Source organism: Rhinolophus hipposideros, assembly GCF_964194185.1.
Source record: "Rhinolophus hipposideros genome assembly, chromosome: 4".
NCBI classification, from domain to species: domain Eukaryota; kingdom Metazoa; phylum Chordata; class Mammalia; order Chiroptera; family Rhinolophidae; genus Rhinolophus; species Rhinolophus hipposideros.
The window spans coordinates 101,511,954-101,533,621 of NC_138050.1; the positions used below are offsets into that span (position 1 = coordinate 101,511,954).

The 21,668-nt window shown below is 45.7% G+C and overlaps 1 protein-coding gene across 1 annotated transcript; it reads left to right on the forward strand.

The window, feature by feature from the left end:
* The first annotated feature begins 439 nt into the window (after positions 1–439).
* Positions 440–21,260, forward strand: SERP2 (stress associated endoplasmic reticulum protein family member 2). Its single transcript, XM_081045552.1, has 3 exons — positions 440–756; positions 5,336–5,408; positions 20,824–21,260. Exons 1-3 carry the CDS (start codon positions 490–492, stop codon positions 20,862–20,864), a joined length of 381 nt encoding a protein of 126 aa, XP_080901678.1. The 5' UTR covers positions 440–489; the 3' UTR covers positions 20,865–21,260.
* The last annotated feature ends 408 nt before the right edge of the window (positions 21,261–21,668 follow it).

Sequence of the window (21,668 nt, forward strand, 5' to 3'; positions counted from 1 at the left end):
CCAGGAATAAGGATAAGGGGGTGTGAGGATGGGGTTGGAACAGGCCTTCCCTTGGCTCCTTTGGACTGACCCCCAACAGCAAGGGCCCAGCCCTGTCCTGGTTCTGCTTGTCTCTTGAGGACGCCCCATCCCGGCCGCCGCCTTCTGTCTAGCCCTCAGCCAGAAGCAAGGCGCAGGGGAACTCGCACGACGTGGGCTGCGGTGGGGCTGCCCCAATCCGTTGCCCTGGCCTTGATGGTTCCCTGGCCAAGACACCCCAGAGCGGCTGAGCCCCCACCGCCTGTGCGCGCACAAAGCCCGCGGCCGGCCGCGGGCACCCTTGGCCCCGTCGCGTGGGGCTGTGGGACCCCGCCACTGCCGAGCCCTGGGTCAGAGCAGCTCGGCGCTGCGCTCCGGGAGCACGCGCGGCAGCGCTGCCTCGGGGCCGCGCTGGGTAGGTAGTTGGGAGGACCGGAAGGATGGCGAGGAAGTAGGAGAGGGTTTCCTGAGATGAAAGATTACTTCCGTCCGGGCTCCGGGCTCTGGCCTCTCTCTGGAGCCGGCTCGGTGGGGGCTGGGGAGCGGGGTGCGCACGGCTCCGGGGCCGCGCCTGCCACCTGCAGCGCCCTGCCTGGGGCTCACGCGGGGCATCCTTGCAGGTGGAAGTGGAGAGCACCTCCAAGAGCCCAAGCCATGGTGGCCAAGCAGCGAATCCGGATGGCTAACGAGAAGCACAGCAAAAACATCACCCAGAGAGGGAACGTAGCCAAAACCCTGGTAAGGCAGAGGCGGCGCCCCGCCGGCCGCGCGGGCAGGCGGGCGCGGGGCGGGGCGGGGCCGGGGGCGGGCGGGCGGCTCCGGGCCCGGCCTCCGTCTGCTCCGCGCTCGGCCCGCCCCCCCTGCGGGCCCGCACAGTGGACTCCACGAGCCGGGCTCCTCGGCGCTCTCGAGGACAGAGAGGGCCCTGGTTGGTCGCGACCCCCGTGGGAGTGGCTGCTTGGGACTACCACGGAGGGGAGGAAGAGCCTCCCCAGGAAAGAATTGGGCTTTTGTCTCTGGGAAAGACGGAAAGTCACGGAGTTACGGAAACAGTTAAGGCACCTGCTTGACACGGCCCAGAACCTAGTAACGTCTGTTTAATAAGTGATGAATGAGTGAGTGAATGAATGAATGAAAGCCATTTATCATCTCCCCTTCCCAGGCTTCACCCCTGCCCTCCATCTCCAACAGACACACACTGTGATGAGGTTTTGCTTCCAGCCCCTTTGTAGTGACTGTCTGCCTGTATAAGTTACAAGAGTGGAATGAGATTCAGACCCATATTTCCCTCCATCCTCCTATTTTGTCTCTTCTCCAGTGACGCATCTCACCATTGAGCTAAAGTTTAAATGCAACTTTCCTCTTGCTCACCCAGTGAATTCGGGCTCACATCTGATGGGATGACCCAGAACTTTAGAGACTACTTTATTGCCAGGCATTCTGTGCCCCCAAAACTGTAGATTAAAGCCTTATGACGACTTGTAAGTAAAATCTGTGCTTTATGCACAGGGGTTTCTTTTAGCAGTGCAAACAACCTTTGATAGAAAAGGCCACGCCTATGATTTGGGACATTCCGATGTACGCCTCAGCTGAGGGGTTGGGCAGTGTAAGCCTTCAGGTCTGTGAGCGAAGGCGCCTGGAATCTATTATCCCAGGCACAAGTGGAAGTCAACTGAAGCTTGGGGTTTGGCTGGAGAAGTTTGCAGACTTGATGAGGCAATTCCTTTTAGCCAAAGAAATGATGCTGGTTTGATAAACTGAGCAAAAAAGCGGGATCTACAATCAGTACACCACAATTCTTACAAAACCAAACAGTACTATGGCAGAGAAACCTTCGGACCAATTTCAGCTCTAGTCAGGGCTCTAAGCACACCTCAGGCTTATGCCATGCTTGAAATTCTCTCACTTGGGAGTTAGATCATTTAGTTATGATTGGCCAGCAAAATGCCAATGGGCCATTGGATTGGAGCCATTTTTCACATAGATCTATGTTTGCCCTATTTATTTTACTCAGGAAAAAAACAAAAACAAAAACAAAACTTGCTCTCCAAATAGATGTTGACAATTGCAATTGATGTTTAAGCATTCAGGGTTTTATAACCGTAGGAGAGCAATGCTTTTTAGGATATACGGAGTAGCTAATGTCCCGAATATCTGTAGTTATGCGGTTCTTCTCAATGAACTAAGGAACCAGTTTTTAAATGAACTCAGTTGACAGCTTACCTGTCTGTAAAAGTAATGACAAAACAGGAATTAATTTGCAGAGTTGTTTTATCTATTAGGCTTGGTAAACTCGGTGTCTGCCACCTGTAGCTTTTCAAGACCACTAGAAAATGTTTGGAAACCGAAACAAAAATTAGTGGCTCCAAAATAAGAAAAGAGAATGGAAAAATTAGAGAAAAAGCTGTTTAAATATCTAGAAAATGTAGTTACCTGCAGTTCAACTCAACTTTCAGAGCTGCATTCAAATTATGTTTAATGTATGGTGTGACTCCATTTTAATAAGTTCTGATATACCATGGAGTGGGACCTTCAAAAGTGCCTGGTTAAATGGCCCTACTAAATTCGTAATAAAAGGGTTTATTTTTATTGGTGAGAAGGGCTTTTTGGTTAACTTTATTATAAATTGATCACCGTCCAAAAAGAAAAATGAAATTCTCTTTCAAAAAGAAATGATTTAATCCTAAATTTCATTTTCCTAATTACAGGCTAAACATGATTCTACTTTGAAAATATTGACTTGTAAGAGATAACTTATTCAGATGAAATTCAATAAATGGAGACAGATGAACAGATTCTAACGGAAAATTCAGACTAATCGTTGGGAAATAAAAGTCCTTTAATTGTATGCAAATGCTGTGGTATATTATTATTAGCTAATAGCTATGGAGTCAATCAATATTATTCTCCCACATAGCAGATAGAGCCAAGAAACAGAAAAGGAATAATCATTTCATGATTATACAGTAGCAACTCTTCCAGAATGAAGAAGGAATTTAAATTTCAGAGTTCTGAGTTACCCTGCCATTATCTTATCACAGGGAAAGCCATCCCCTGACATTTGGGAGCCTCAGGAAGTGGCAAACTCCTTTTTGAAATGAATTCATTTGCAGGAGTCTACTGCTTTTGTTACCTTTCCCAGCAATAGATTCACGTGGATTGTCTCAATGGGATTGTGCTGGGCACCACTTCCAACAAAGGAACTTGAAGCTCTCAGAAAAGGATGTATTGGTATTATGATCATCCAGGTGTTCTTGAGTCTGAAAGTCCCCAAATAATACTGATTCACTAGGAAATGTCATCAAAAATGTTTTTCCTCCAAGCCCTGCATGAATTTTTCTGCAATGGAAAAGTAAAGGACTTCTGGTATCTGACTAGACAAATAATTCATTTATAGGCTTCTGCATTCACTTGTTGGCTTTGCTGGAGATAGAGAAAAATGAAGGTCTTATATAGTATTCGTAGGATGACAGCAACAGAACTGACTTCTGGTCAACTACAACAAATTGTTTAGGAAGTTGGTGCAACAGGGTGGGGCAGGATAAATGTCACATTCTGTCCAGGTAACTTGATTTAATATCTCTGGTACTATGTACTTGATCTGACCTTGACCTGGTCTTAAATGCCAAAGAATGACACAATAAGAATGCTGGTTAAAGTTACCTTCTATAATTATTTAAGACTGATTTTGACCTTGTCTAGTCAAGGGCAAGCACCTCTTCCGTTGCAGTGCGATTTGCCCTCACACAAGAGTGGTGGTATATACAAGCTTGTCAAAGGCACAGAGGTGAATGGTTTCAATCCTTAGTCAGAGTCTAGCCCCCACTGACACTTAATCCACACTTCTCTAGTAAGAGAAATGCAGGGATAAACCTATCACCAGTTAGGAAGTATGATAAAAAATATATCTCCTTTCTAGACCCTGTCTTCACCTGGCATGAGAAATCATGTTTAATGAAGCTTGTATGCTTATTCATTCTTCTGTGAACGTTGATTGAATATCTACTGTTTAAGTTCTGTGCCTGGCTTTGCTATACATTGATGCTTGAAAGAGAAAGAGCCTGCTCTTGTGGGGCCTACAGCCAAGTGGAGAGACAGGCATTAAACACATTATCACAAGAAGAAACAGAGAGATAAAAACTGTGATAAATAGCAAGAAAAAGGACATGGCAATACATGTGACAAGTGAACACAACTGAGGTAGAAGAGAGAGGGCTCTCTAAGAATGTACCAGGTAAGCCGTGAACCAAAGAATTGTGGCCTTATCTATAGTAAATTAAGTTCTTTAACTTATATGGGCTATAGCCTATTATTTATTGGCTCATGCCGATAAGCAAATACTTAGTGAGTTCTCTACTGTTTTCTCTCTACCTTCTCCCTTCCTGAGAATTTCACTGCCTTTTCAGATGCCACTCGGAAAATAACTGTTTTTCCATCAATTGATTTTAGGGACCAATCCCTACCTGCAAATAGACCTGGAGGGATTGCAGAAAGATGTTGTTACAGCCGTACTTTTGGTTTGAGAAGAGCAAGTGGTCTGCAGGACTAGGCTGGTGTGGGTACAACAGTCCCCGTCTGCCTCCAGGAAATGCAGACATTTGTCTGAAGTGGCAGCTTCACTGAGGCTTAGGAATTTGATTACAAAATGCTACTTCCCTCACATCCAGTCACAATTGCTTCCGCGTTTCTAAGGATGTCCATTGCACTGCCTTCCCAAAGTTTTTGGCACGTAGGTAGTTTTGAGAACATGGCTGTACTCCATGACCCTACTTGGAATTCACAGATGCGGGAATTAAAGACAAATCTGTGGGTGGAAAACACCCAGCTCCGTAATGAGGCAGACCTAACTAACTTTGAATCCCAGCTCTCGCTGAAGTGAACAAATGTGAGCCTCAGTTCTCAGCTACAGAATGGAGTTGTGTGGAGTTGTGAGCACAGGAAATAGTCCGTGTAGACTGCCGCGTGTGGTATCCGGCACAGAGTGTGCTTTCTACAAATGGAAGCGGTTGTTAGCAATAGCATTTCCGGCTCCCGGTCCCTGTACTGATTTTATGTATTTACATCCTGTCCCCAGAATGTCTAAGACCACCAAGTTCATTGAGTTACAGGTGCAAATAAGGTTATGGATGAATGTTTCCAGTTCTAGCTTGATCCTTTACAATTGACTTTATGTGTCTCTCCCTGCCTGCTGGGCATTGAGACAGAGCCTGTCTTGCTCCCAGGGGTAGCCCCAGCCCCTCCCACAGTGACTGGTGTACTCAACAAGTGTTTCCTGAATTCATGAACCTAACCTTCCTTTCCCCCCGCTCTCTTTTAGAGGCCACAGGAAGAGAAATACCCTGTGGGACCCTGGCTGTTGGCACTGTTTGTTTTCGTTGTCTGTGGCTCAGGTATGGGTTTTTCACTGACCTTATGTCCTATGTTCTCTTCTGTCCTTGAAAGAAAACATGTATTATGTTTTATTTACAAGGCAAATAGACAAAAATTATATTAGTCTGAGATTCAAGTTAATCACTGCCCGAAGCCTTCATCTTAATGGGTTTTGATTGAGCTTCTATTCCAGCAGACCAAATATGGATGGAGACAGAACTGATATGCTATCACACTGTAATCGTAAAATGATTGCGTGGAGCAATTAAGCTGACTGTGTACACTTTATAGTTCAGTAAACCTTTATGTGAAGATACAGGCTAAAATGGGCACTTAGAACAGAAAGTAGAACACCTGTCTGACAGAGATCAATCCACATTCCAGAGAGACTGTGCTTACGCCTTATAAGGGAAGCTCTGCGCTGCTTCTAAAGGAACTGAACCTTTGACCTGAGCCTCAAGGTCACCTGATACTGGAAGGTGACAAATTCAGAGAGCTTTACTTACACTGACATGCAAACACACACATACAAAGAGGAGACTTGAGCAAAAGGATCCTGCCATCGTTTCTAGCTGAATTCTGTCATTAGGAATCTTGACATAATTCCTGGTCCCCATGGGGTGGGTCTCTGAAATACTGGTGAGTAGAGGTTGCTTCTAACAACAAGGTAAGCCTTCACAGGGTCCCATCTCCATCACCTCACTGTTGCTCAGGGCACGGAAGGCCCGGAGTCCACAGCTTCCTGCAACACCTCCCATGAAGATGTCACTCTGCCCCAATGGCAAGAGACACCCATGACTAAACATAGATCAGTGCCTCTGATCTCTGACCTTCAAGAGACCACTCTTCCAAGGAAACCAAAGCTCTTAGAGGAAGGAGGGACCGAAAGGACTTGGCATGATTGCTGCTTGAGGCTCAAACATCTTAAAGATGATTTGGCATTCTAAGATAAGAAGGCCTTCTGCTCAAACAAAACTGTATCCGTTCCCAAAGCTGTGTCCTCGAAGGGAATCTTTTGTCCCATGTGGGGATCCCTCATCTTTAACAGAGTTTACCCATCCTCTGCTGGAATACTCCTGAGGGCAGAGTGCTCACTTCTTCAGAAAGCCTGTCCCATTTCTGTATAGGTCTAATTCTGTTAGAAATGTCTCCTGTCTTCTGAACTATACTGTGTTGTCTTCTCAATAATTCAGGTGGGGACTCCTGCAGTCACACAGCATGGACTCATTCTCTTCTGAACATCTTGAATCTTTGGATATTTTAAAGATGACTGCCTAGTGGTTCCTTCTGCAAACTAAACTTCCCTAGTCTTTCAACATGGCCTCTCATAAGATGTGGTTTCTAGACACCTCTTCTGGATACCCTCCATGACCCTCTTAAAGAACAGCATTTGTAACTGCAGAATTGGTCTGCAAGTGGTGTGAATGTTTCCGAGGCAGCAGGATTGTCCCTGTCCTTGATCTCAGCACTCTGCTTCTATTAATATGACCCGGCTGGCAGTTTATTTTGAACAGCCACAGCACGTCCTAGACTCACATCAAGCTAATGGCCAGCCGGGCGCCACCAAGCTCTTTGTTTTAATCATGGCTGTCGTCAGCATTTGAAATGATGTAGTTTGCTTACTTATTATCCATTTCCTTCTACGAGGAGAGAAGCTCAGGGAAGGCAGTGTTTACTTTCCACTAAATTTTTAGATCCCAGTACAGAATTTAGCATATAGTGAATGCTCAGGATGGAGGGAGGGAGGGAGGGATAGATGGATGGATGGATGAATGGATGGATGGATGGATGGATGGATGGATGGATGGATGGATGAATGGATGGATGGATAAAACCAGATATTCCCCATACTGTAGAAATCCAGTTCACTTTTTTGAGACTTAATATAAAGCTTCATAAATATTTTTATTAAAATTTTATTGTTGGTTGTCAGTTGTCTTTCTACAGAGAAGCCATAAAGTTTGGCAACATGGAAGAACATACATCATAAATGGCTTACCCTTATTACTTTATAATGTACAATATGGTCAACGACATTACATGATAATAGTCAATATATTGTCCCTCATTAGCAATGCGTACTTCAGAGCACTGTACAAAATTGCAATGACTTTGGTACATTAATACAGCATTTCCATCCGTGCCTGCATATTCAGCTGCGATGCTTTACCTCAGATGAGCTATGTCTGGTTTCACCATTCCTACCCCCCAAAACAAAAGCAAACAAACAAACAAACAAAAACTTGTGCCTTTGCATGCCACAGAAAAATCAAAAATTAATCTGTATAAAAAAGTTATCTATGTTTTCAGGTTTTATGGCCAGCCCACAGATTGTTAGATCTTGAACCTTGAGCCTTTTATCTAATTCTCTTTCTTTCCCAGCTTTATAATCTCTGAAAGTACATCATTTCCCAAGTCACTGATAAAAGTCTAGACCTGGAGAAGCCTGAGGGACACAATTAGAGACACTCCCTTCAGGCTGACGTTGAACCTCTCCACAGAACACCTGCAGGCAATCATCGAGTGTCAGTGTCCCCTGTGTGCCTGGCACTGTGCTGGGCTTTGGAGCCGCAACCCCCATCAGGCCCTGTGGGCACTGGGGGAGGCAGATAAGGAAGCTGTCAGTCATAATTGGAAAAGGGCACTGTGATAGCACTGCCCAGAGTGCTTGGTGAGCATGGATAAGGGGCTGTCTTAGTCCATTCAGGCGGCTGGAACAAAACACCACAGCCTGGGTGGCTTGGAAAGAGCAGAAGTGTATTGCTGACAGTTCTGAAGACTGGCAGTCAGATTGGGGTGGCAGCATGGTTGGATAGGGCCCTCTTTCTGGTCACAGATTTCTCCTTGTATCTTCACATGTGGCAGATGATGCTGGGAAGCCCCGTGGGGTCTCTTGTTTAAAAGCCCTACTCCCACCCGTGAGGCCTCTACCCTCATGACCTAATCACCTGCCCAAGGCCTCATGTTCTGCCACCTTCACATTGGGGATGCCAACGTGTGAATTTGGGAGAACACAATCAGATAGCGCGGGGACCTGTAAATCATCCTGGGAAGAAGAGGAAGCTCCCTAGAGGAGGTGCAGTTTGGGCTGAGTTTTGAAGGACAAACAGCCAGACAAAGGGATGGTTATTCCCCATGAAGAAACACTAAGTGACAAGAGGCTTGAGGTAGTGCACTTGCTCCAAGGTGGCCAAGGTCCAGCCACGGGATCTGTGAGCCCGGTCATCATACTGCCCATGTGATCAGATGAAACAGTTCCACAGCCGGTGTTTTTCTCTTCAAGACACATAGTAACTGGGATCCTACCCAGTCTCCACCCTTAGGTAGCAAAAGGTGGGGGTGTAGCCAATACAGTTGTTTGGTCTGCCTTGTTTTTCTCAACCCTGTGCTAGTTCTCAATGGCCATCGTTTTCAAAGGGCTTACAAACCTTCCCTAAATTACATTTGTATTAAAATTTTGCTGGGTGCATTTGTCCTTATAGTAGGAACTGTATCTTTCCCCCTTGGGCACATTAGGACATACGCTGATGACAATCTTATGGAACTCTTCCCCGTCTCCAGTGGTTTTTTCAGAGTTCAAGTATACTGGCTCTGGTAGGATAGTCCAGGGCCCTCGGATGGGAACTGCAGGGGCTGGAGACTTGAACTTGATGTGGCCAAGAGGCCACCCCACTTAGTGGCATGTCCCATCCCCTGCCTTCGTGTCCAGAGCTCCTTTAATAATGCTGCTTTACGTCTTTCCAGTTAAGGCCATTTTGCTTTTATGGAAAGGCTAGATATAAAATGGGAGTCGGGTTGTCTCACCATCTCTGTCTTCTGTTAACATGTTCTCATAATCCCTAAGTAATTGGTCTCATCTTTTTTTAAATCATAACCAAGAATCATCCACTACCACCACCCTTTTTTGGTTTTTGGTGGGTTTTTTTTTTTTTGCAAGCTTCTCTCTCTCTCTCTCTCTCTTTTTTTTTTTTTTTTTTTTTTTGCATCCTCAGCTCAAGTTGGGCACTGTTCTTACAGAAATGTGTCACTCTTCTCAATTTGTCCTTGGTACTGTTCCCTTCCTTCTATCTTTGTACATGTCCTTTTCTAAACCACACATGCCATGAAAAGTACAATAGCTCCTTTGGATGTGTCCCCACAGCCACCACTCTGGGATTACTCACAATTCAGTTCATTTTGCTGAGCCCATCGTCCCTCTTGAGTTTCTCCCTGTTAATGTCACAGGCCATAGACTCCCACCGATCTTTTCTCTGCATTTAAAAGAATATGATTTCCTCAGGCCTAGCCATTCCACTTACCAATTCCTCTGCTTTATGCAATAAGCCTTCCTGGGGCTCGGCTGATTGAAGCCCCTTAGCCGTGCTCTCGCTCAGCTCTATCCCAGCTCTGTAATCCATAGTAGGAGAGATGCCCTACCACGGCCCACGTCCGACCAACGACATGTGCTGTACACACCCTCACACCTACTCCTGCCTCTTATACTCACACAAAATGCACTGGGGTTCCTGGTAGGATTTGCACACATCTACAGACACACACACTCACACATGCATACACACACACACACACTGCCTGTCTTTCTATTAGGGCTCTTTCCTTTGAACAAGACATACCTGTATCCCAGGCTAAAGTTCCATGTCACCAAGTCCCTGTGGTACCTACGAGGAGGTCACTTGTCCTCTCTGAGTTCATGTCGCTGGTTATTCCTATTTTGTATATTTTTAAACAGACAGGAAAAGTATGAAATCTTCTAATATAAATGAAGATGTTGGTCATTGATCTGATTTTCTTGAAAGACTCACTTGCTTTTATGACCTTACGCTATTATTCCACTTTTCTGATTGATGATTGGGTGGTCAAAGAGCTCTTTTCCGACGTAGGGTAAATAAATATTTGGGGCAGGCAAGGAAGAAGGGATGTACGTCTTCTCTGTTTCCATACCGGCATTCTGGGAAAGAATTGAGGCTGGTAAAATGTTGGCATTTAAGTACATGCTCACTTATTGGTCACCCTTACTCCATTTTATGTGGGGAAAAAAAACAAGTTAACAAACCTCCAGGAGGTTACAGGACCCCTTTATTATGGGGAGTGACGTGTCACAGCAAACCTAGACCCCTTGCTTCTCAGTCTCTTTTGTCCTCATTCTCTGCATGTGCCTTTCGTGCCTACAGTGCTGAAAAGAGCAAGATAATGGAAGGGAAGGAAGAGGAACCAAAACCAGGAGAGCAGTGAGGGTATAGGAAGAAGGCACCCAGAGACCCCGGGCCCAAATACGCACCTAGGGGACAGCCACCACCTCACCAGGAAATCAGAGAAGAGCGCTGGGGCTGCCCAGAGACCCCCAGGATCTGAGGCCAGCCCAGGGACATGGCAATAACCTCTAATACATTATCCTGGTAAGAGGCAGTTGGAGGAGGTTTATCTAAATACAACCCTCTTCAGAGTAAGTAAATTTCCACATTCCCTGATTGCAAAAGTTCTCTTAGGCAAGATACTTCTTTGAAACCTGACCAACTGGCAATAACAGGACAAGAGGCCTCAGAGGGGAGGTTCACTTTGGAATCTTCCAGATGTGGGTGCAAAGCCTAGAATTGCTATTTATCTGCTGAATAACCTTGGACAAGTTGTTTACTCTCTATTGATTTCCTTATCAATCAAATAGGGATAATAGGAGCCCCTCAAAGGTGGTCTTGGCATTGAATGGTTCCAGAGAGGTACAAGCTAGCCCACAGCGAGCTTGAAACCTGCAGCTTCGGTCACCACCTCTGTCCCCGTCGCCCTCATGGAAAATCGTGGCACCTGGATGGGACTGGTGTGCCATGGAGTGCTTAGGCTTCCATTCACCTTTCATCCTTCCGGGCTGTGCCTTTATTTGGCAGGCTCAGCCATCACATTTTTCTGGATCTTTCAGAAGACACTAGGCCCAAGGATGAGTGTGAGCAGTTTCAGTGGTAACACTCTGGGTGCATGAGATTGTTTTCCTATGAGAAAGCATCAAAATCTTTCAGACTCCCCCATGAAAGAAAAAGGAAGTACCCACATGCTGACTATAATCAGTGAACAGGGGTTTGTACTTTAAGTCGAATGTCAAAAGTGAGATATAAGTTTCATTTCGTTAACACAACCCGAATACACCACTGTTTTGCTATAAAAGTTTGCTCTGTGAGAGAAAAGCTTTGGGAACTGTGTGTTCTTTTGAGACAGTATTATCCAGATGGGCCATCTCAGGCTGTGTTTTGTTTAAGTTGGTAACCAGCTTTATTGTTATTTATATTATGTATATCCAGTCAGAAATCTACAACCTGCTTCTCAGTCAAATACCTGTTATTGGGTCCCCTCTGGTGGGGGGCCAGAAATAGGCCAGAAACTTTCCTTGTTCAAGTCTTGACCCAGGCCTTTATGTTGCTGGAGCCTTTTTAACTGGTTGCATTTATCTTTACTTGGTCTCCTAGGACCCCAGATCTGCACTGAAGCCCAAAGGACCTAAACACCCCCCTTTTATAAAAACATTATCTTCCGTTTTTGCAGCAGTGGGGCCTCTCCAGATAAGCAGTTCATCCTGCTTCTCTCAGTCCCCGGCTTCAAAACCTGCCTCTTTGAAGAACTGTGTGATAGCTTCTGAAAAGTGCTTATTTTTATCTTGAGACTCAGAGACAAGGGTGACCCGGAATGTCTGTCAGCAAAGATGCTGTCACACAGACCTGCCAGCTGTTATCTGCACAAGACACTCGCAGTCTTGATGTGCTTCCTGAGACCATTCATGCAGCTAGACACCACTTTGTGCTCAGAGCCCTCGGCCCTGGGTTTTTCTCCCCGTTGGCCCTGGGCTCTTCGAAAAGCCTTATTGAGAAAGATTCTGAACCCAGCGCTGTAGGAAAGTGTGCTGCAAGCGATTAGTAATGTCTGTCATGAGCATGGTCCTCACAGCAGGGTCCTATGCTCACCTTTCCTGTTCCTGGCCTACCCTTTTCATCATGGAAGTACCCCAGTGTTCATGGGACAACGGTCTTCAGAAAGTTCACCTTTCCTCTTTGACTAGAATACCTCCTGGACTCAATGAAACTTTAGGGCTTTTCCTTCCCGTGTTAGTTGTTCAGACAGTTTGGTCATTTAGCCAGCATATACGTGTTTCTTGTGGTCCTAGCGTACTGTTTACCTTTGCTGAGCCCTGGTGTTATGTTCTGCAGTGACGTGAAGTGGCAGTCTGAGACAGCACCCTGAGCACCATGCTTAGATCCTTCTCTGGCCTTACCCCTCATGGAGGTTTCAACTGGGATGAATGGAGTCACCATGTAATTCCCATCAGCCTTTGATTCTCAGATGGGAACTCTTTCGTACCAGCCTGGCCCCAGGTCCCGCCCTCAGACTACTTCTCCCTATGTATTCTGATTTCAATTGTATTTCTCTCTCTCTCTCTCTCTCTCTCTCTCTCTCTCTCTCTCTCTCGCCCTCTCTCGCTCTCTCTCGCTCTCTCTCGCTCTCTCTCTCCAAGCCTGTTACTCTTTCCTACTTATGGATGATGAGAATTTCAGTTGTTATGGAAGCCTGGCTGTTCTTGAAACTCAGGAGCTTATCCTCTCATCAGAGGGAAACCTGTAGGGTAAGAGGAGTAACTCGTGACTGTTATTTTCTTCATCATTTTTTTATATTTTCCAATTTTGTCAATGAGCATGTAGTACTTTTATATTCAGAAAAAAATTAAGTGCCTTTTAAGAACAAAACATCTAGACTAGTGGTTTTTAGTCTTTTTTTTTTCTCTCTCTTTTTTTTTAAGCACCAGAACTCTGTTCAAATCTTAGAGGGAAACAAAACAGGAGCTGTTCTGGTTGAAGTGGTGTGTGTGTGTGTGTGTGTGTGTGTGTGTGTGTGTGTGTGTGTGTAGGGGGTACCTCCTGTGTTGCTGGATATTCTGATGTTTTTCATCCCCAGAAGGGAATACACAGCCATACTATTAAATAGGAAATGGTGTCCGGCCCAGAGCTCGCTTCTGCTCCACCAGAGTTCATCCTTTCAGCAGGGAGCCTGCTGGTTTGTGTGGCACCATCCATTGTGAGTAGCTGTACTGTTTCAGGGCAGGGACATCCCTTTTGTCTGCCTGTCACAGACTGTACTCTTCACCTGAATCCTCCAGGGACTGTGCCTGGAGGGCAAGGAGGGGGACAGAGATAACATGTCACAGACAGGTCCGTTTCTCAGGACAACCCATTCAGAAGAGATATGAAGAAGTGATTCCCTGAGCTGTTCTTGCCTGGGACTGAACTCCCCGACTCTCCCAGCCTGTGTTTAAGGTCATCCACTGTGCCCGCCAGAGGACTGTCCATTTCTGGAGGAGCCAGCGCCCCTACCCTTCTGAAGACTGGCTGTTTTTGTTAAGGATGGTATGGAGGAGGGAAAGGATTAAATCAGTGTGTGCCAGCTCTGGGGCCAGCAGCCTCCCTGGGTTTGAAACCGGCTTGCCTTCTACTAGCTGTATGGCCTTCCCCAAATTATTCGTGCCCACTCTAAGCCTCAGCTCTCTGATTCTTAAAAGGCTTGGTACTGGTCCCTGACTCCGAGCAGCCTCATGAAAACGAATCCTGAGGGTTGATGCATGTCAGATGTTTCGTGAAGTCATGGTGATGGTTTTACAGATGTTTGCTCTTATTGTCATTATGCTGTGGTACCTAGTCGCACTGTTTCCCCAACTTTTGACCTCTTTGGCAAGGTTCTGACCAAGATTCTAAATGCTTCTCAGAAAAGAAAGATACTATTTTGACCTTTCTGGTGACTTGGCTTTGTGGTGGTGAAAACACCTGCAGTGGAGGTACTGAGGAAGCTGCATAAGCCCCTGCTCCCACCTGGACAGGTAGAGGGCAGGGTTTGTCAGCCAGAGGTCAGCGGTGTCACTTCTGCAGGGCCAGCTGGAGCCTCTTCTCTATTTCTAGAAAGAACTCTCTATAAACTAGTTCAGCAAGGTGAGCAGGGTTTATTCACACAACAATTTTGGCTCCCGTTTATCCAGTACTTATAATGCCAGGCCTACACATAGATTTTTCTCTTCTAGTCACATAATCCCTACAATGACACTGTGGTACTTATTTTTCCAGATCACAAAACCGAAGCTCGTAGAAGAAACCAGCCAGCATCCCATAGCTAAAAAGTGAGACAACTAGTACCCAAACTCCAAATCCATCTGTTTTGTATTACCCTGCATTCCTTCTCTCTTACCACTTCCCCAAAAGTACTGTGGAACAATAGGCCATTAGCTTATGACTGGTATTGAAAAGAACGCCTGGTAGAATATCTCCTACTTTCCTTTTCAGAAAAGGTACATTATCCAGAGGTACCAGAGGTGCAGCCATCCTGGGTCTGCTCCCGGATGGATAAAGCCTTGACCCAGCCATGGCTTCTTGTTGACTGGGCCACTTGGCAGCCCATCAACTTACTCTATTCTGGACACTTGCTGCAGGACACATTTGAATTCACCATATTTTCAGGTTGACCACATAAACACTGGCCTTTCCTGGAGACCACCAGAAACTTCTTGAAATTGTGACACCCACAGGGGAGTCACTCTCCCTGAGACTGCAATGGGATGTTTGAGGAACAGAACACCCCTGAAGAAGCCCTTCTGTTTCACTACAGAGGAAAGACTGAAGACATGCATCAGCTCCAGAACTCCTGCCTTGAGATCTGAGATGGACAACCTGGAAAAGATATCTCATCAGCCATTGGCTCCCTCAAGGAGACTCGTGGCCTCCCTTGTCATGTGCCACTCTCTGCCCTGTGCCCCATGGAGCATTTGGGTCTGTGCATGCTCTCTTCCTAAGAGTGGTTGGGCTGTCTGCCATTTCAATGTGGAGAGAGGGCATCACACTCTTTGCTACTGACATCCCTTCTTTTATCAGTGCCTTCCTGCCTTTCCCTGTCCCTGGCACCTCTCTGTTTTTCCTCGTCTCCATCTCTGGAGGAGCCAGCAAAAAATGGTACCTTGCCTTTGACTTTCTTTATGCTGATTCTTTTAGAGAACTTAATGACCCAACTTTCAATGTCTTGTCTCCTAATATTTCTACTTGTCTCTCGCAGGGTTCATACTTCTCTTACCAGTTCTTTCATGCTTTTTTTTTCATTTTCTAAATGAAAAATAGTCAAGTTTTATGATTTCTAGAGTTGTCTTATCCTCCTGAAGGATATTCCCCTGGCCTGTCTTAATCTTTCTTCTCAGCAACTTCCTTGAGCTCTCTTATCACCAACTATTTATTTTCAATAAAAGTGGCTTTCTGAAGTCTTCTATTGTCTGACAGGACAGCTTTCTGGCAGCCTTTTGTCACCAGCTTTCTGACCGTCTCTTCAAGATCTATTTCTGTCATCCCTATGTCCTTCTGGCACTCCCAATTAGGTGGGGTAGGTCAGTCCCCAGGGTAAGAGTGGGTTGGCATGACATAGTCCCAGGCCTCTAGGAATTCGTGGTCTGTCATAATTTTGCTTCCCCTCCAAGGATATTTGAATCTAAAGGTGTCCATTGGATGCCGACTCTTGATTTGCTAAGTAACCATGTGAGGTTTTTAAAATGTATTTTGTAGTTATTCACCTTTGATTCCTTCAATAAATATTTACTGAGGACCTACTATATGCCTGGTGCTGAGCTAGGCCCAGGGGTAGAGTCACGAGCCAAATCATCCAGGGTCCTTGCTGTCCTGAAGCTTCTAGTCTGGTGGGGAAGCAAGATGAGTTAATCAAGTGATCATACTAAAACACATAAAATTTCAGCCATGAAAGTGGGTGAAGGAGAGGCATGTAGGGCTAGGAAAGCACAAAGTACAAGGCTGGGATTCTCTAGGGAAGTGGTTCTCAAAGTGTGGCCCCCAGACCAGCAGCCTCAGGAGTACCTGGGAACTAGTTAGAAATACACATTCTCTTTTCCCACTGCAGACCCTTTGGATTGGAAACTCTCGGAGTGGGGTGCAGCAACTGTGTCTCCATATGTCCTCAGGAGGTTGAGATACACACTCAGGTCTGAAAACTTTTGCTCAAGATGGCCAAAGAAGGCTTCTCTGAAGACATCACTTTTGAATTATGAAGGAAAAGTGGGCAGTAGGGTTGGGTGGGGAAAGTATTTCAGACAGAAAGAATGGCATGTGTAAGAGTCCTATAGTGAATGCAGAGAACTCTTGAAAACATGAGTAATTGCCCAAGAGAGGGGAAGAGTGACATAAGATGAGTCTGGACAGGTTGATGGGGCCAGGATATGCAGGTCATGGAGGCCTCATCAAGGATTGAGCAATAGGAAGCTTTTGATGTGCTTTACACACAGGGATGATGTAATCTTACTTGTTTTTATTTAAAGTATAAATCCATCTATAGAATGAAGAGAGGATTGAAGAGTAGCGAGAGTAGACCGGTTTTGGAGGTCATCACAGGCTCCCGGAGAAAGATGGTAGTCCCTTGGACTAGGTGGTGAAGTCCACAGGTCTTAGTTATCAGTTGGAGGCATGAAGGATGACTGACGTTTTGGCTGACATGCAAGATGGAGGTTAATAATGCCAAGCTTGGCAATGGGAAGCGATCGTGAAAAGGTCCTGTTGAGTTTGACACACCTTTAAGCCATATACGTGTAGACATTAATTAGATGGTAAAAGGTGTGGGTCTAGAGCTCAGAGGAGACATGGGGTGGCAATACAAGTGGGTGAGTCATCAAAAGTTAAGTAGCAACTGAAATTGAAGGCCAGGATGAGATAGCTCATGGAAAGGGAGTATAATGAAGAGAAGAAAGCTCGAATTCTCACCGAGGAATGTCGCCATTCTTGTCCGGTGGAATTAGGATGAGCCCCATAAAACACATTTAGTGTATAGAGCTAAAAAGAAGGAGGAAACTCTGAACTAGGAGAAGACAGTGTCACAGAGGCCAAAGAAAGATAGAACTTCGAGGAGGGAGTGCTCGGTGATGGTGACCAGGGAAGTAAGGTGAGAGGTGGCTGAAGAATGCCTGTTGGATTAAGTGACATGGAAAATCATGGAGTCAATGGAGTGAAGAGAGCAGAAGCTAAAATGAAGCAGATTGATGCGGAAATGGAGAAGTGAGTATAGACAGCGTTTTGGAAATGGTTGTAAAGAGGAAGAGAAGACAGCTTTGGATGAGAGATGTGGAGTGAGGAGCATTGTTATGGTTTGTTTGATTTTTGAGTGTCAGTGGTTCTTGCATGCTAACGCCTAAGGATTTCATGGAATGGGGTTGGTGGAAGATAAGAAAGATGTGACCATCCCAGGTTACTGAGGAACAGGATCCTCAATGCAGGTGGGAGGGTGTAGAGTCTCTGGATTCTATACATTCTGCTCTGACCAGGATCTCTTGGAACCTCTGTGACCCGCCCATGGCCGGACCCCCCCTTTCTTGGCATTTCTCCTCCCTGCTGTCTTGCCTGCCCACAGCCCCCTTCCTGCCCCCCGCTCAGCTGTTTTCTCAGCTTTGTTCACCCCTGTTAAGTTATTAACTTGTCAGGGTCTAGACGCCCCATTTCCTTTCCCACTTTGAACACAGCATTGGCTCCCTTCCTGTTCAGCGCCTCAGAACGTCAGCGTTTTGGAAGGCTGGGGTTACTGTGCGGGCATACAGAATTACAATTAATATCATTGCTGTGGGATGTTGAAGGCTTCTTAACCACATTGACACAACTGAAAAAGGAATAATAAACATGACCATCTCTCCATTTTCTTAGATGTCGGGGCAAATGGTGAACTTCAAATAGACTATTCAAAGTAGTTTCCCCAAGGGGGTTTAATGGTAAAGGGTCACCTATAAACATGTTAGGACTATCATATGTTTACACGTCAATTCATGGACTCAATTAGGGTTAGAAATGATCTTTAGTTTTTAAAGCAGACTCAGAAATAGGTAGGTTGTTTTACTATACGTCGCTACTCTAAGACAAGCAAATTTTGTCTAAGATCCTTTAGAGAAATTTGCAGTAGTTCCTTAAAAGGAATTGCGTGGCTTTTTCAGAACCTAGCACTTATGAAGTCATGAATTAACCTAATGGGGGATGATGGACCAAGGCACAGACTCTTTCCTATTCGTTGACCTACATCCTGCTGATAATTATTTTTTTGTCTAGAGATAAAATTAAGGGGGAAATAACATTTTTGAGTATCTATTATGGGCAAATCTTTTACTTATGTCTTTATATTTATTCCTTGCAATCCTCTAAGGTACCTACTATCTACAGACTTAAAATAGAGAAATCAGGGCTCAGAACTGTTTAGGAACCTCCCAAAGTTCACCCTTCTGGAGGGTGGGAGGTAGGACAGGGGCTCTGGTGAATGTGCTCCAACATGGAGAAGCGGCAGTCATCATTGTAGTCATAATAACAGCAGGAATAATATAACAGCAACAGTTCCCACACATCCAATCCTGAATATGGGAGGAGACTTCAGGTATGTCATATTGTCGAATCCTAAACCAACTCTGCAAGTACCATGGGCCTCACTTTACAGAAGAGGAAACAGACTCAAAGAGGTTAACTTATCTGTGCAGTCACACACACTGTCCAGTAAGAACTGGAATTCCAACCCGGTTCCAGCTGGCACTGACATTCCACTCTACAGTAACCTTGTTTATCAAGATGAGGGATGTTCCCCTGATCCCAAAGCCTGAGGCACTGCAGATGTAAATATTGTTTTCCTAATGATGTTGACTCTATAGCTACCTCCCAGCATTCCTCTTGAGCCAGAATACTGAATGTTTATTTAGTTTTTATTCCTCATGGACCCTGAGAAGGGGAGGGCAGAAATATCAGCTATTTCTGCGAGCTTGGACATTTTTAGTAAGGTACTTTCTCATGCACCTAGCAACTTCTGTCAAGACGTACCCCCAAACCCAGTAGAGGCCAAGTTAACCCCCAGTGCGCCCAGAATTAAATATCACAAGTTGGTGAATTCACTCCCAGGGTCATACAGAACTGGCTTGCTCGAGTTTACACATAATTCTAACAGACTATGTTTTCAGCTTAGTCTACAGCAACATGATAATAGACGGGTCCCTGCGGAGTAGTGTAGTACCATCAGAGATGTGAATAATTGAGACAAAAACCAGTAAGAAGCAGAAGCAAGAACCCAGAAGTAGGGCCGACCAGAGCGATCTGTGCACCCTCCATAACAATGTTACAGCTGAGTCTGATCTATTTTATGCTATGACCACACTGGACACTCATGAAAAGTTCACATTACCTCGTGTTTCATGTATATCCATCCAGTTGAGGAAAGTAGAGATGATGTGTGCAGGGTTTTGGGTTTTTTTCTTTAGGAAAAAACGCAGTAGCTTTATCTACCCTTCAAATCTAGCTGTCCAACAGAGATTCCCCAGGGTGCTCTGCGTTACTTACCTGTGTGTCCCGAATCCGTGCCTGGCACACAGCATGTACCCACTAACGTGAGACGATGAAACGTCAAACACCGGGTTTTTTCCTGAGGGTTCTGGATAGCCTGTTTCACTACAGTCACTTAAGACGCTGTATTCCTGGGTGTATTCCAGGACGACTTTATGAAGGAGATAAGGGACAAGACCACTGAGAGCTCAGTGTTTATTTTGCTTCCACACATGATTAAATGAGATGATACACAGCCTCCTCTCAAAAAAAAAAATCACTATGTGGGAGTTACTATTATCATCATTATTGTCTTCATCAAAACTGACTAATGTTGCCCACTGGGGAGGGTGTAAATAGAAGCTGGGGTCCTCTTTTCCTGGGACACATTTAAACCCAATAGCTGGAACCAGGTTGGGAGCTATGTAAGCAGTTCTTACCAAAATAAGTGCAGGTCCCAGGGATTCTCTGTGGGCCTTACAGGCTACCCACACCCTCGCCATCGCGGGGAGGAGGTCCCTTTACTGAAGACTGAGCCCTGAATAAATCAGTGTTGCTCTCAAGGAGAGACAGCCACATTTCAGAAAGTTACAGGCAACCAGAGGACTCGCTTGCCTCACGGTGAAGGGCTCAGCTTCAGGCCAGTCTGCTCCAAGCACCTGCCTTTCTGCCCAGCCCAGGGGCTGCTTGTTTTCCAGGTCACAGCCATTTTGAAAAGGCGGCCTCACTGACCTGTTAAATCAGTACAGGGCCTGGCACGAAAGCCCTGTACCCCTGTCCCAGCAGTAGCAGAACGGTTCTGGAGCAGGGGGCCAAATCTCTCCGCTCCTGGAGCATTTCTGGCCTTGACTCTTGGTGGAATTTGCAGGAGTTATCTATAAATCCCTGAGGCATCCATCAGCAGACACGGCAAGGCTGCCTTTTTAAAGAAGTTCACTGACCTCTTGTTAACTTAACTCCTTGTTAGGAAATATCTAATCAGCTGTGCGCTAACCGTGTCAAGGGTCCAAGGTCAGCAGAAGCAGGGCTCTCTGTGGGTTTGGATTTCCCGCTGTGTGCTGTCTGGTATCTGAGCTGCTCTGTTTTCCTCTTTCAGCCATCTTTCAGATCATTCAGAGCATAAGGATGGGCATGTGAGAAGGCCCGGGATTTGACACGGCCCCTCCCAGCGGAGGGTGGAGGACCACTTAAGTTCTTAGCGGGATATCTGTGGGAAGCAAACAAGCCACAGAATAGGAAAAAAAAAAAAGGCTCCCGCAACTCTTCCCTCATCCCTTCATCGTGGATGTCGGACCAAATTGCCTCTCATAGGACATCTTGGTACATCTGCGTTCTGGAGCGGAAAAAAAACATTTTGCTTTTCTGTTGGCAGATTGGTAGCTTCTGGCATCTTCAACTACGCTGCTTGGTTTTTCCCTTGGTTTCACAAATGTATGCATGTGGCCCTCTGAATGCTCACTGGTTTACTTTCTATGGATAAAATCTCTCTTCCATTGGGAATTGGTTTCACAAATAAATGTCTTTGTTCAACCTTATACTATGTGTGGGTTACAGTAAGAAAACCGAAGTGAAGACATTGTCAGAATAGCTCCAGAGGGCTGGGACAGGCGGTAGGGACATGGTGATGTATCTGGCGAAGGGTCCGGAAATTGGTGCCTGGGAAAGCAGAGCTAGATTTACCCAGCAGGGTGCTGGGTGACCCTCAAGGCCCTGGGCAGCTCTAATGACCTTGGGTTTTCCTACACATTTGACAATTCCCTCTCTTCTTGTTTTTGGGTTTTTTGGGGGAGAGTGGGAGGCGGGCCTTTGTGTTGCTTTGTTGTTGTTGTCGTTCTTTTTTTTTTCAATCCAGAAAAGGCACCTACAGTGTGTGTTAAAGTCCCATGAACCACTGTCTCCTCTGTGGTCTGCCTCAGGGCGTGGTGAGAAGCAGATGCCTGA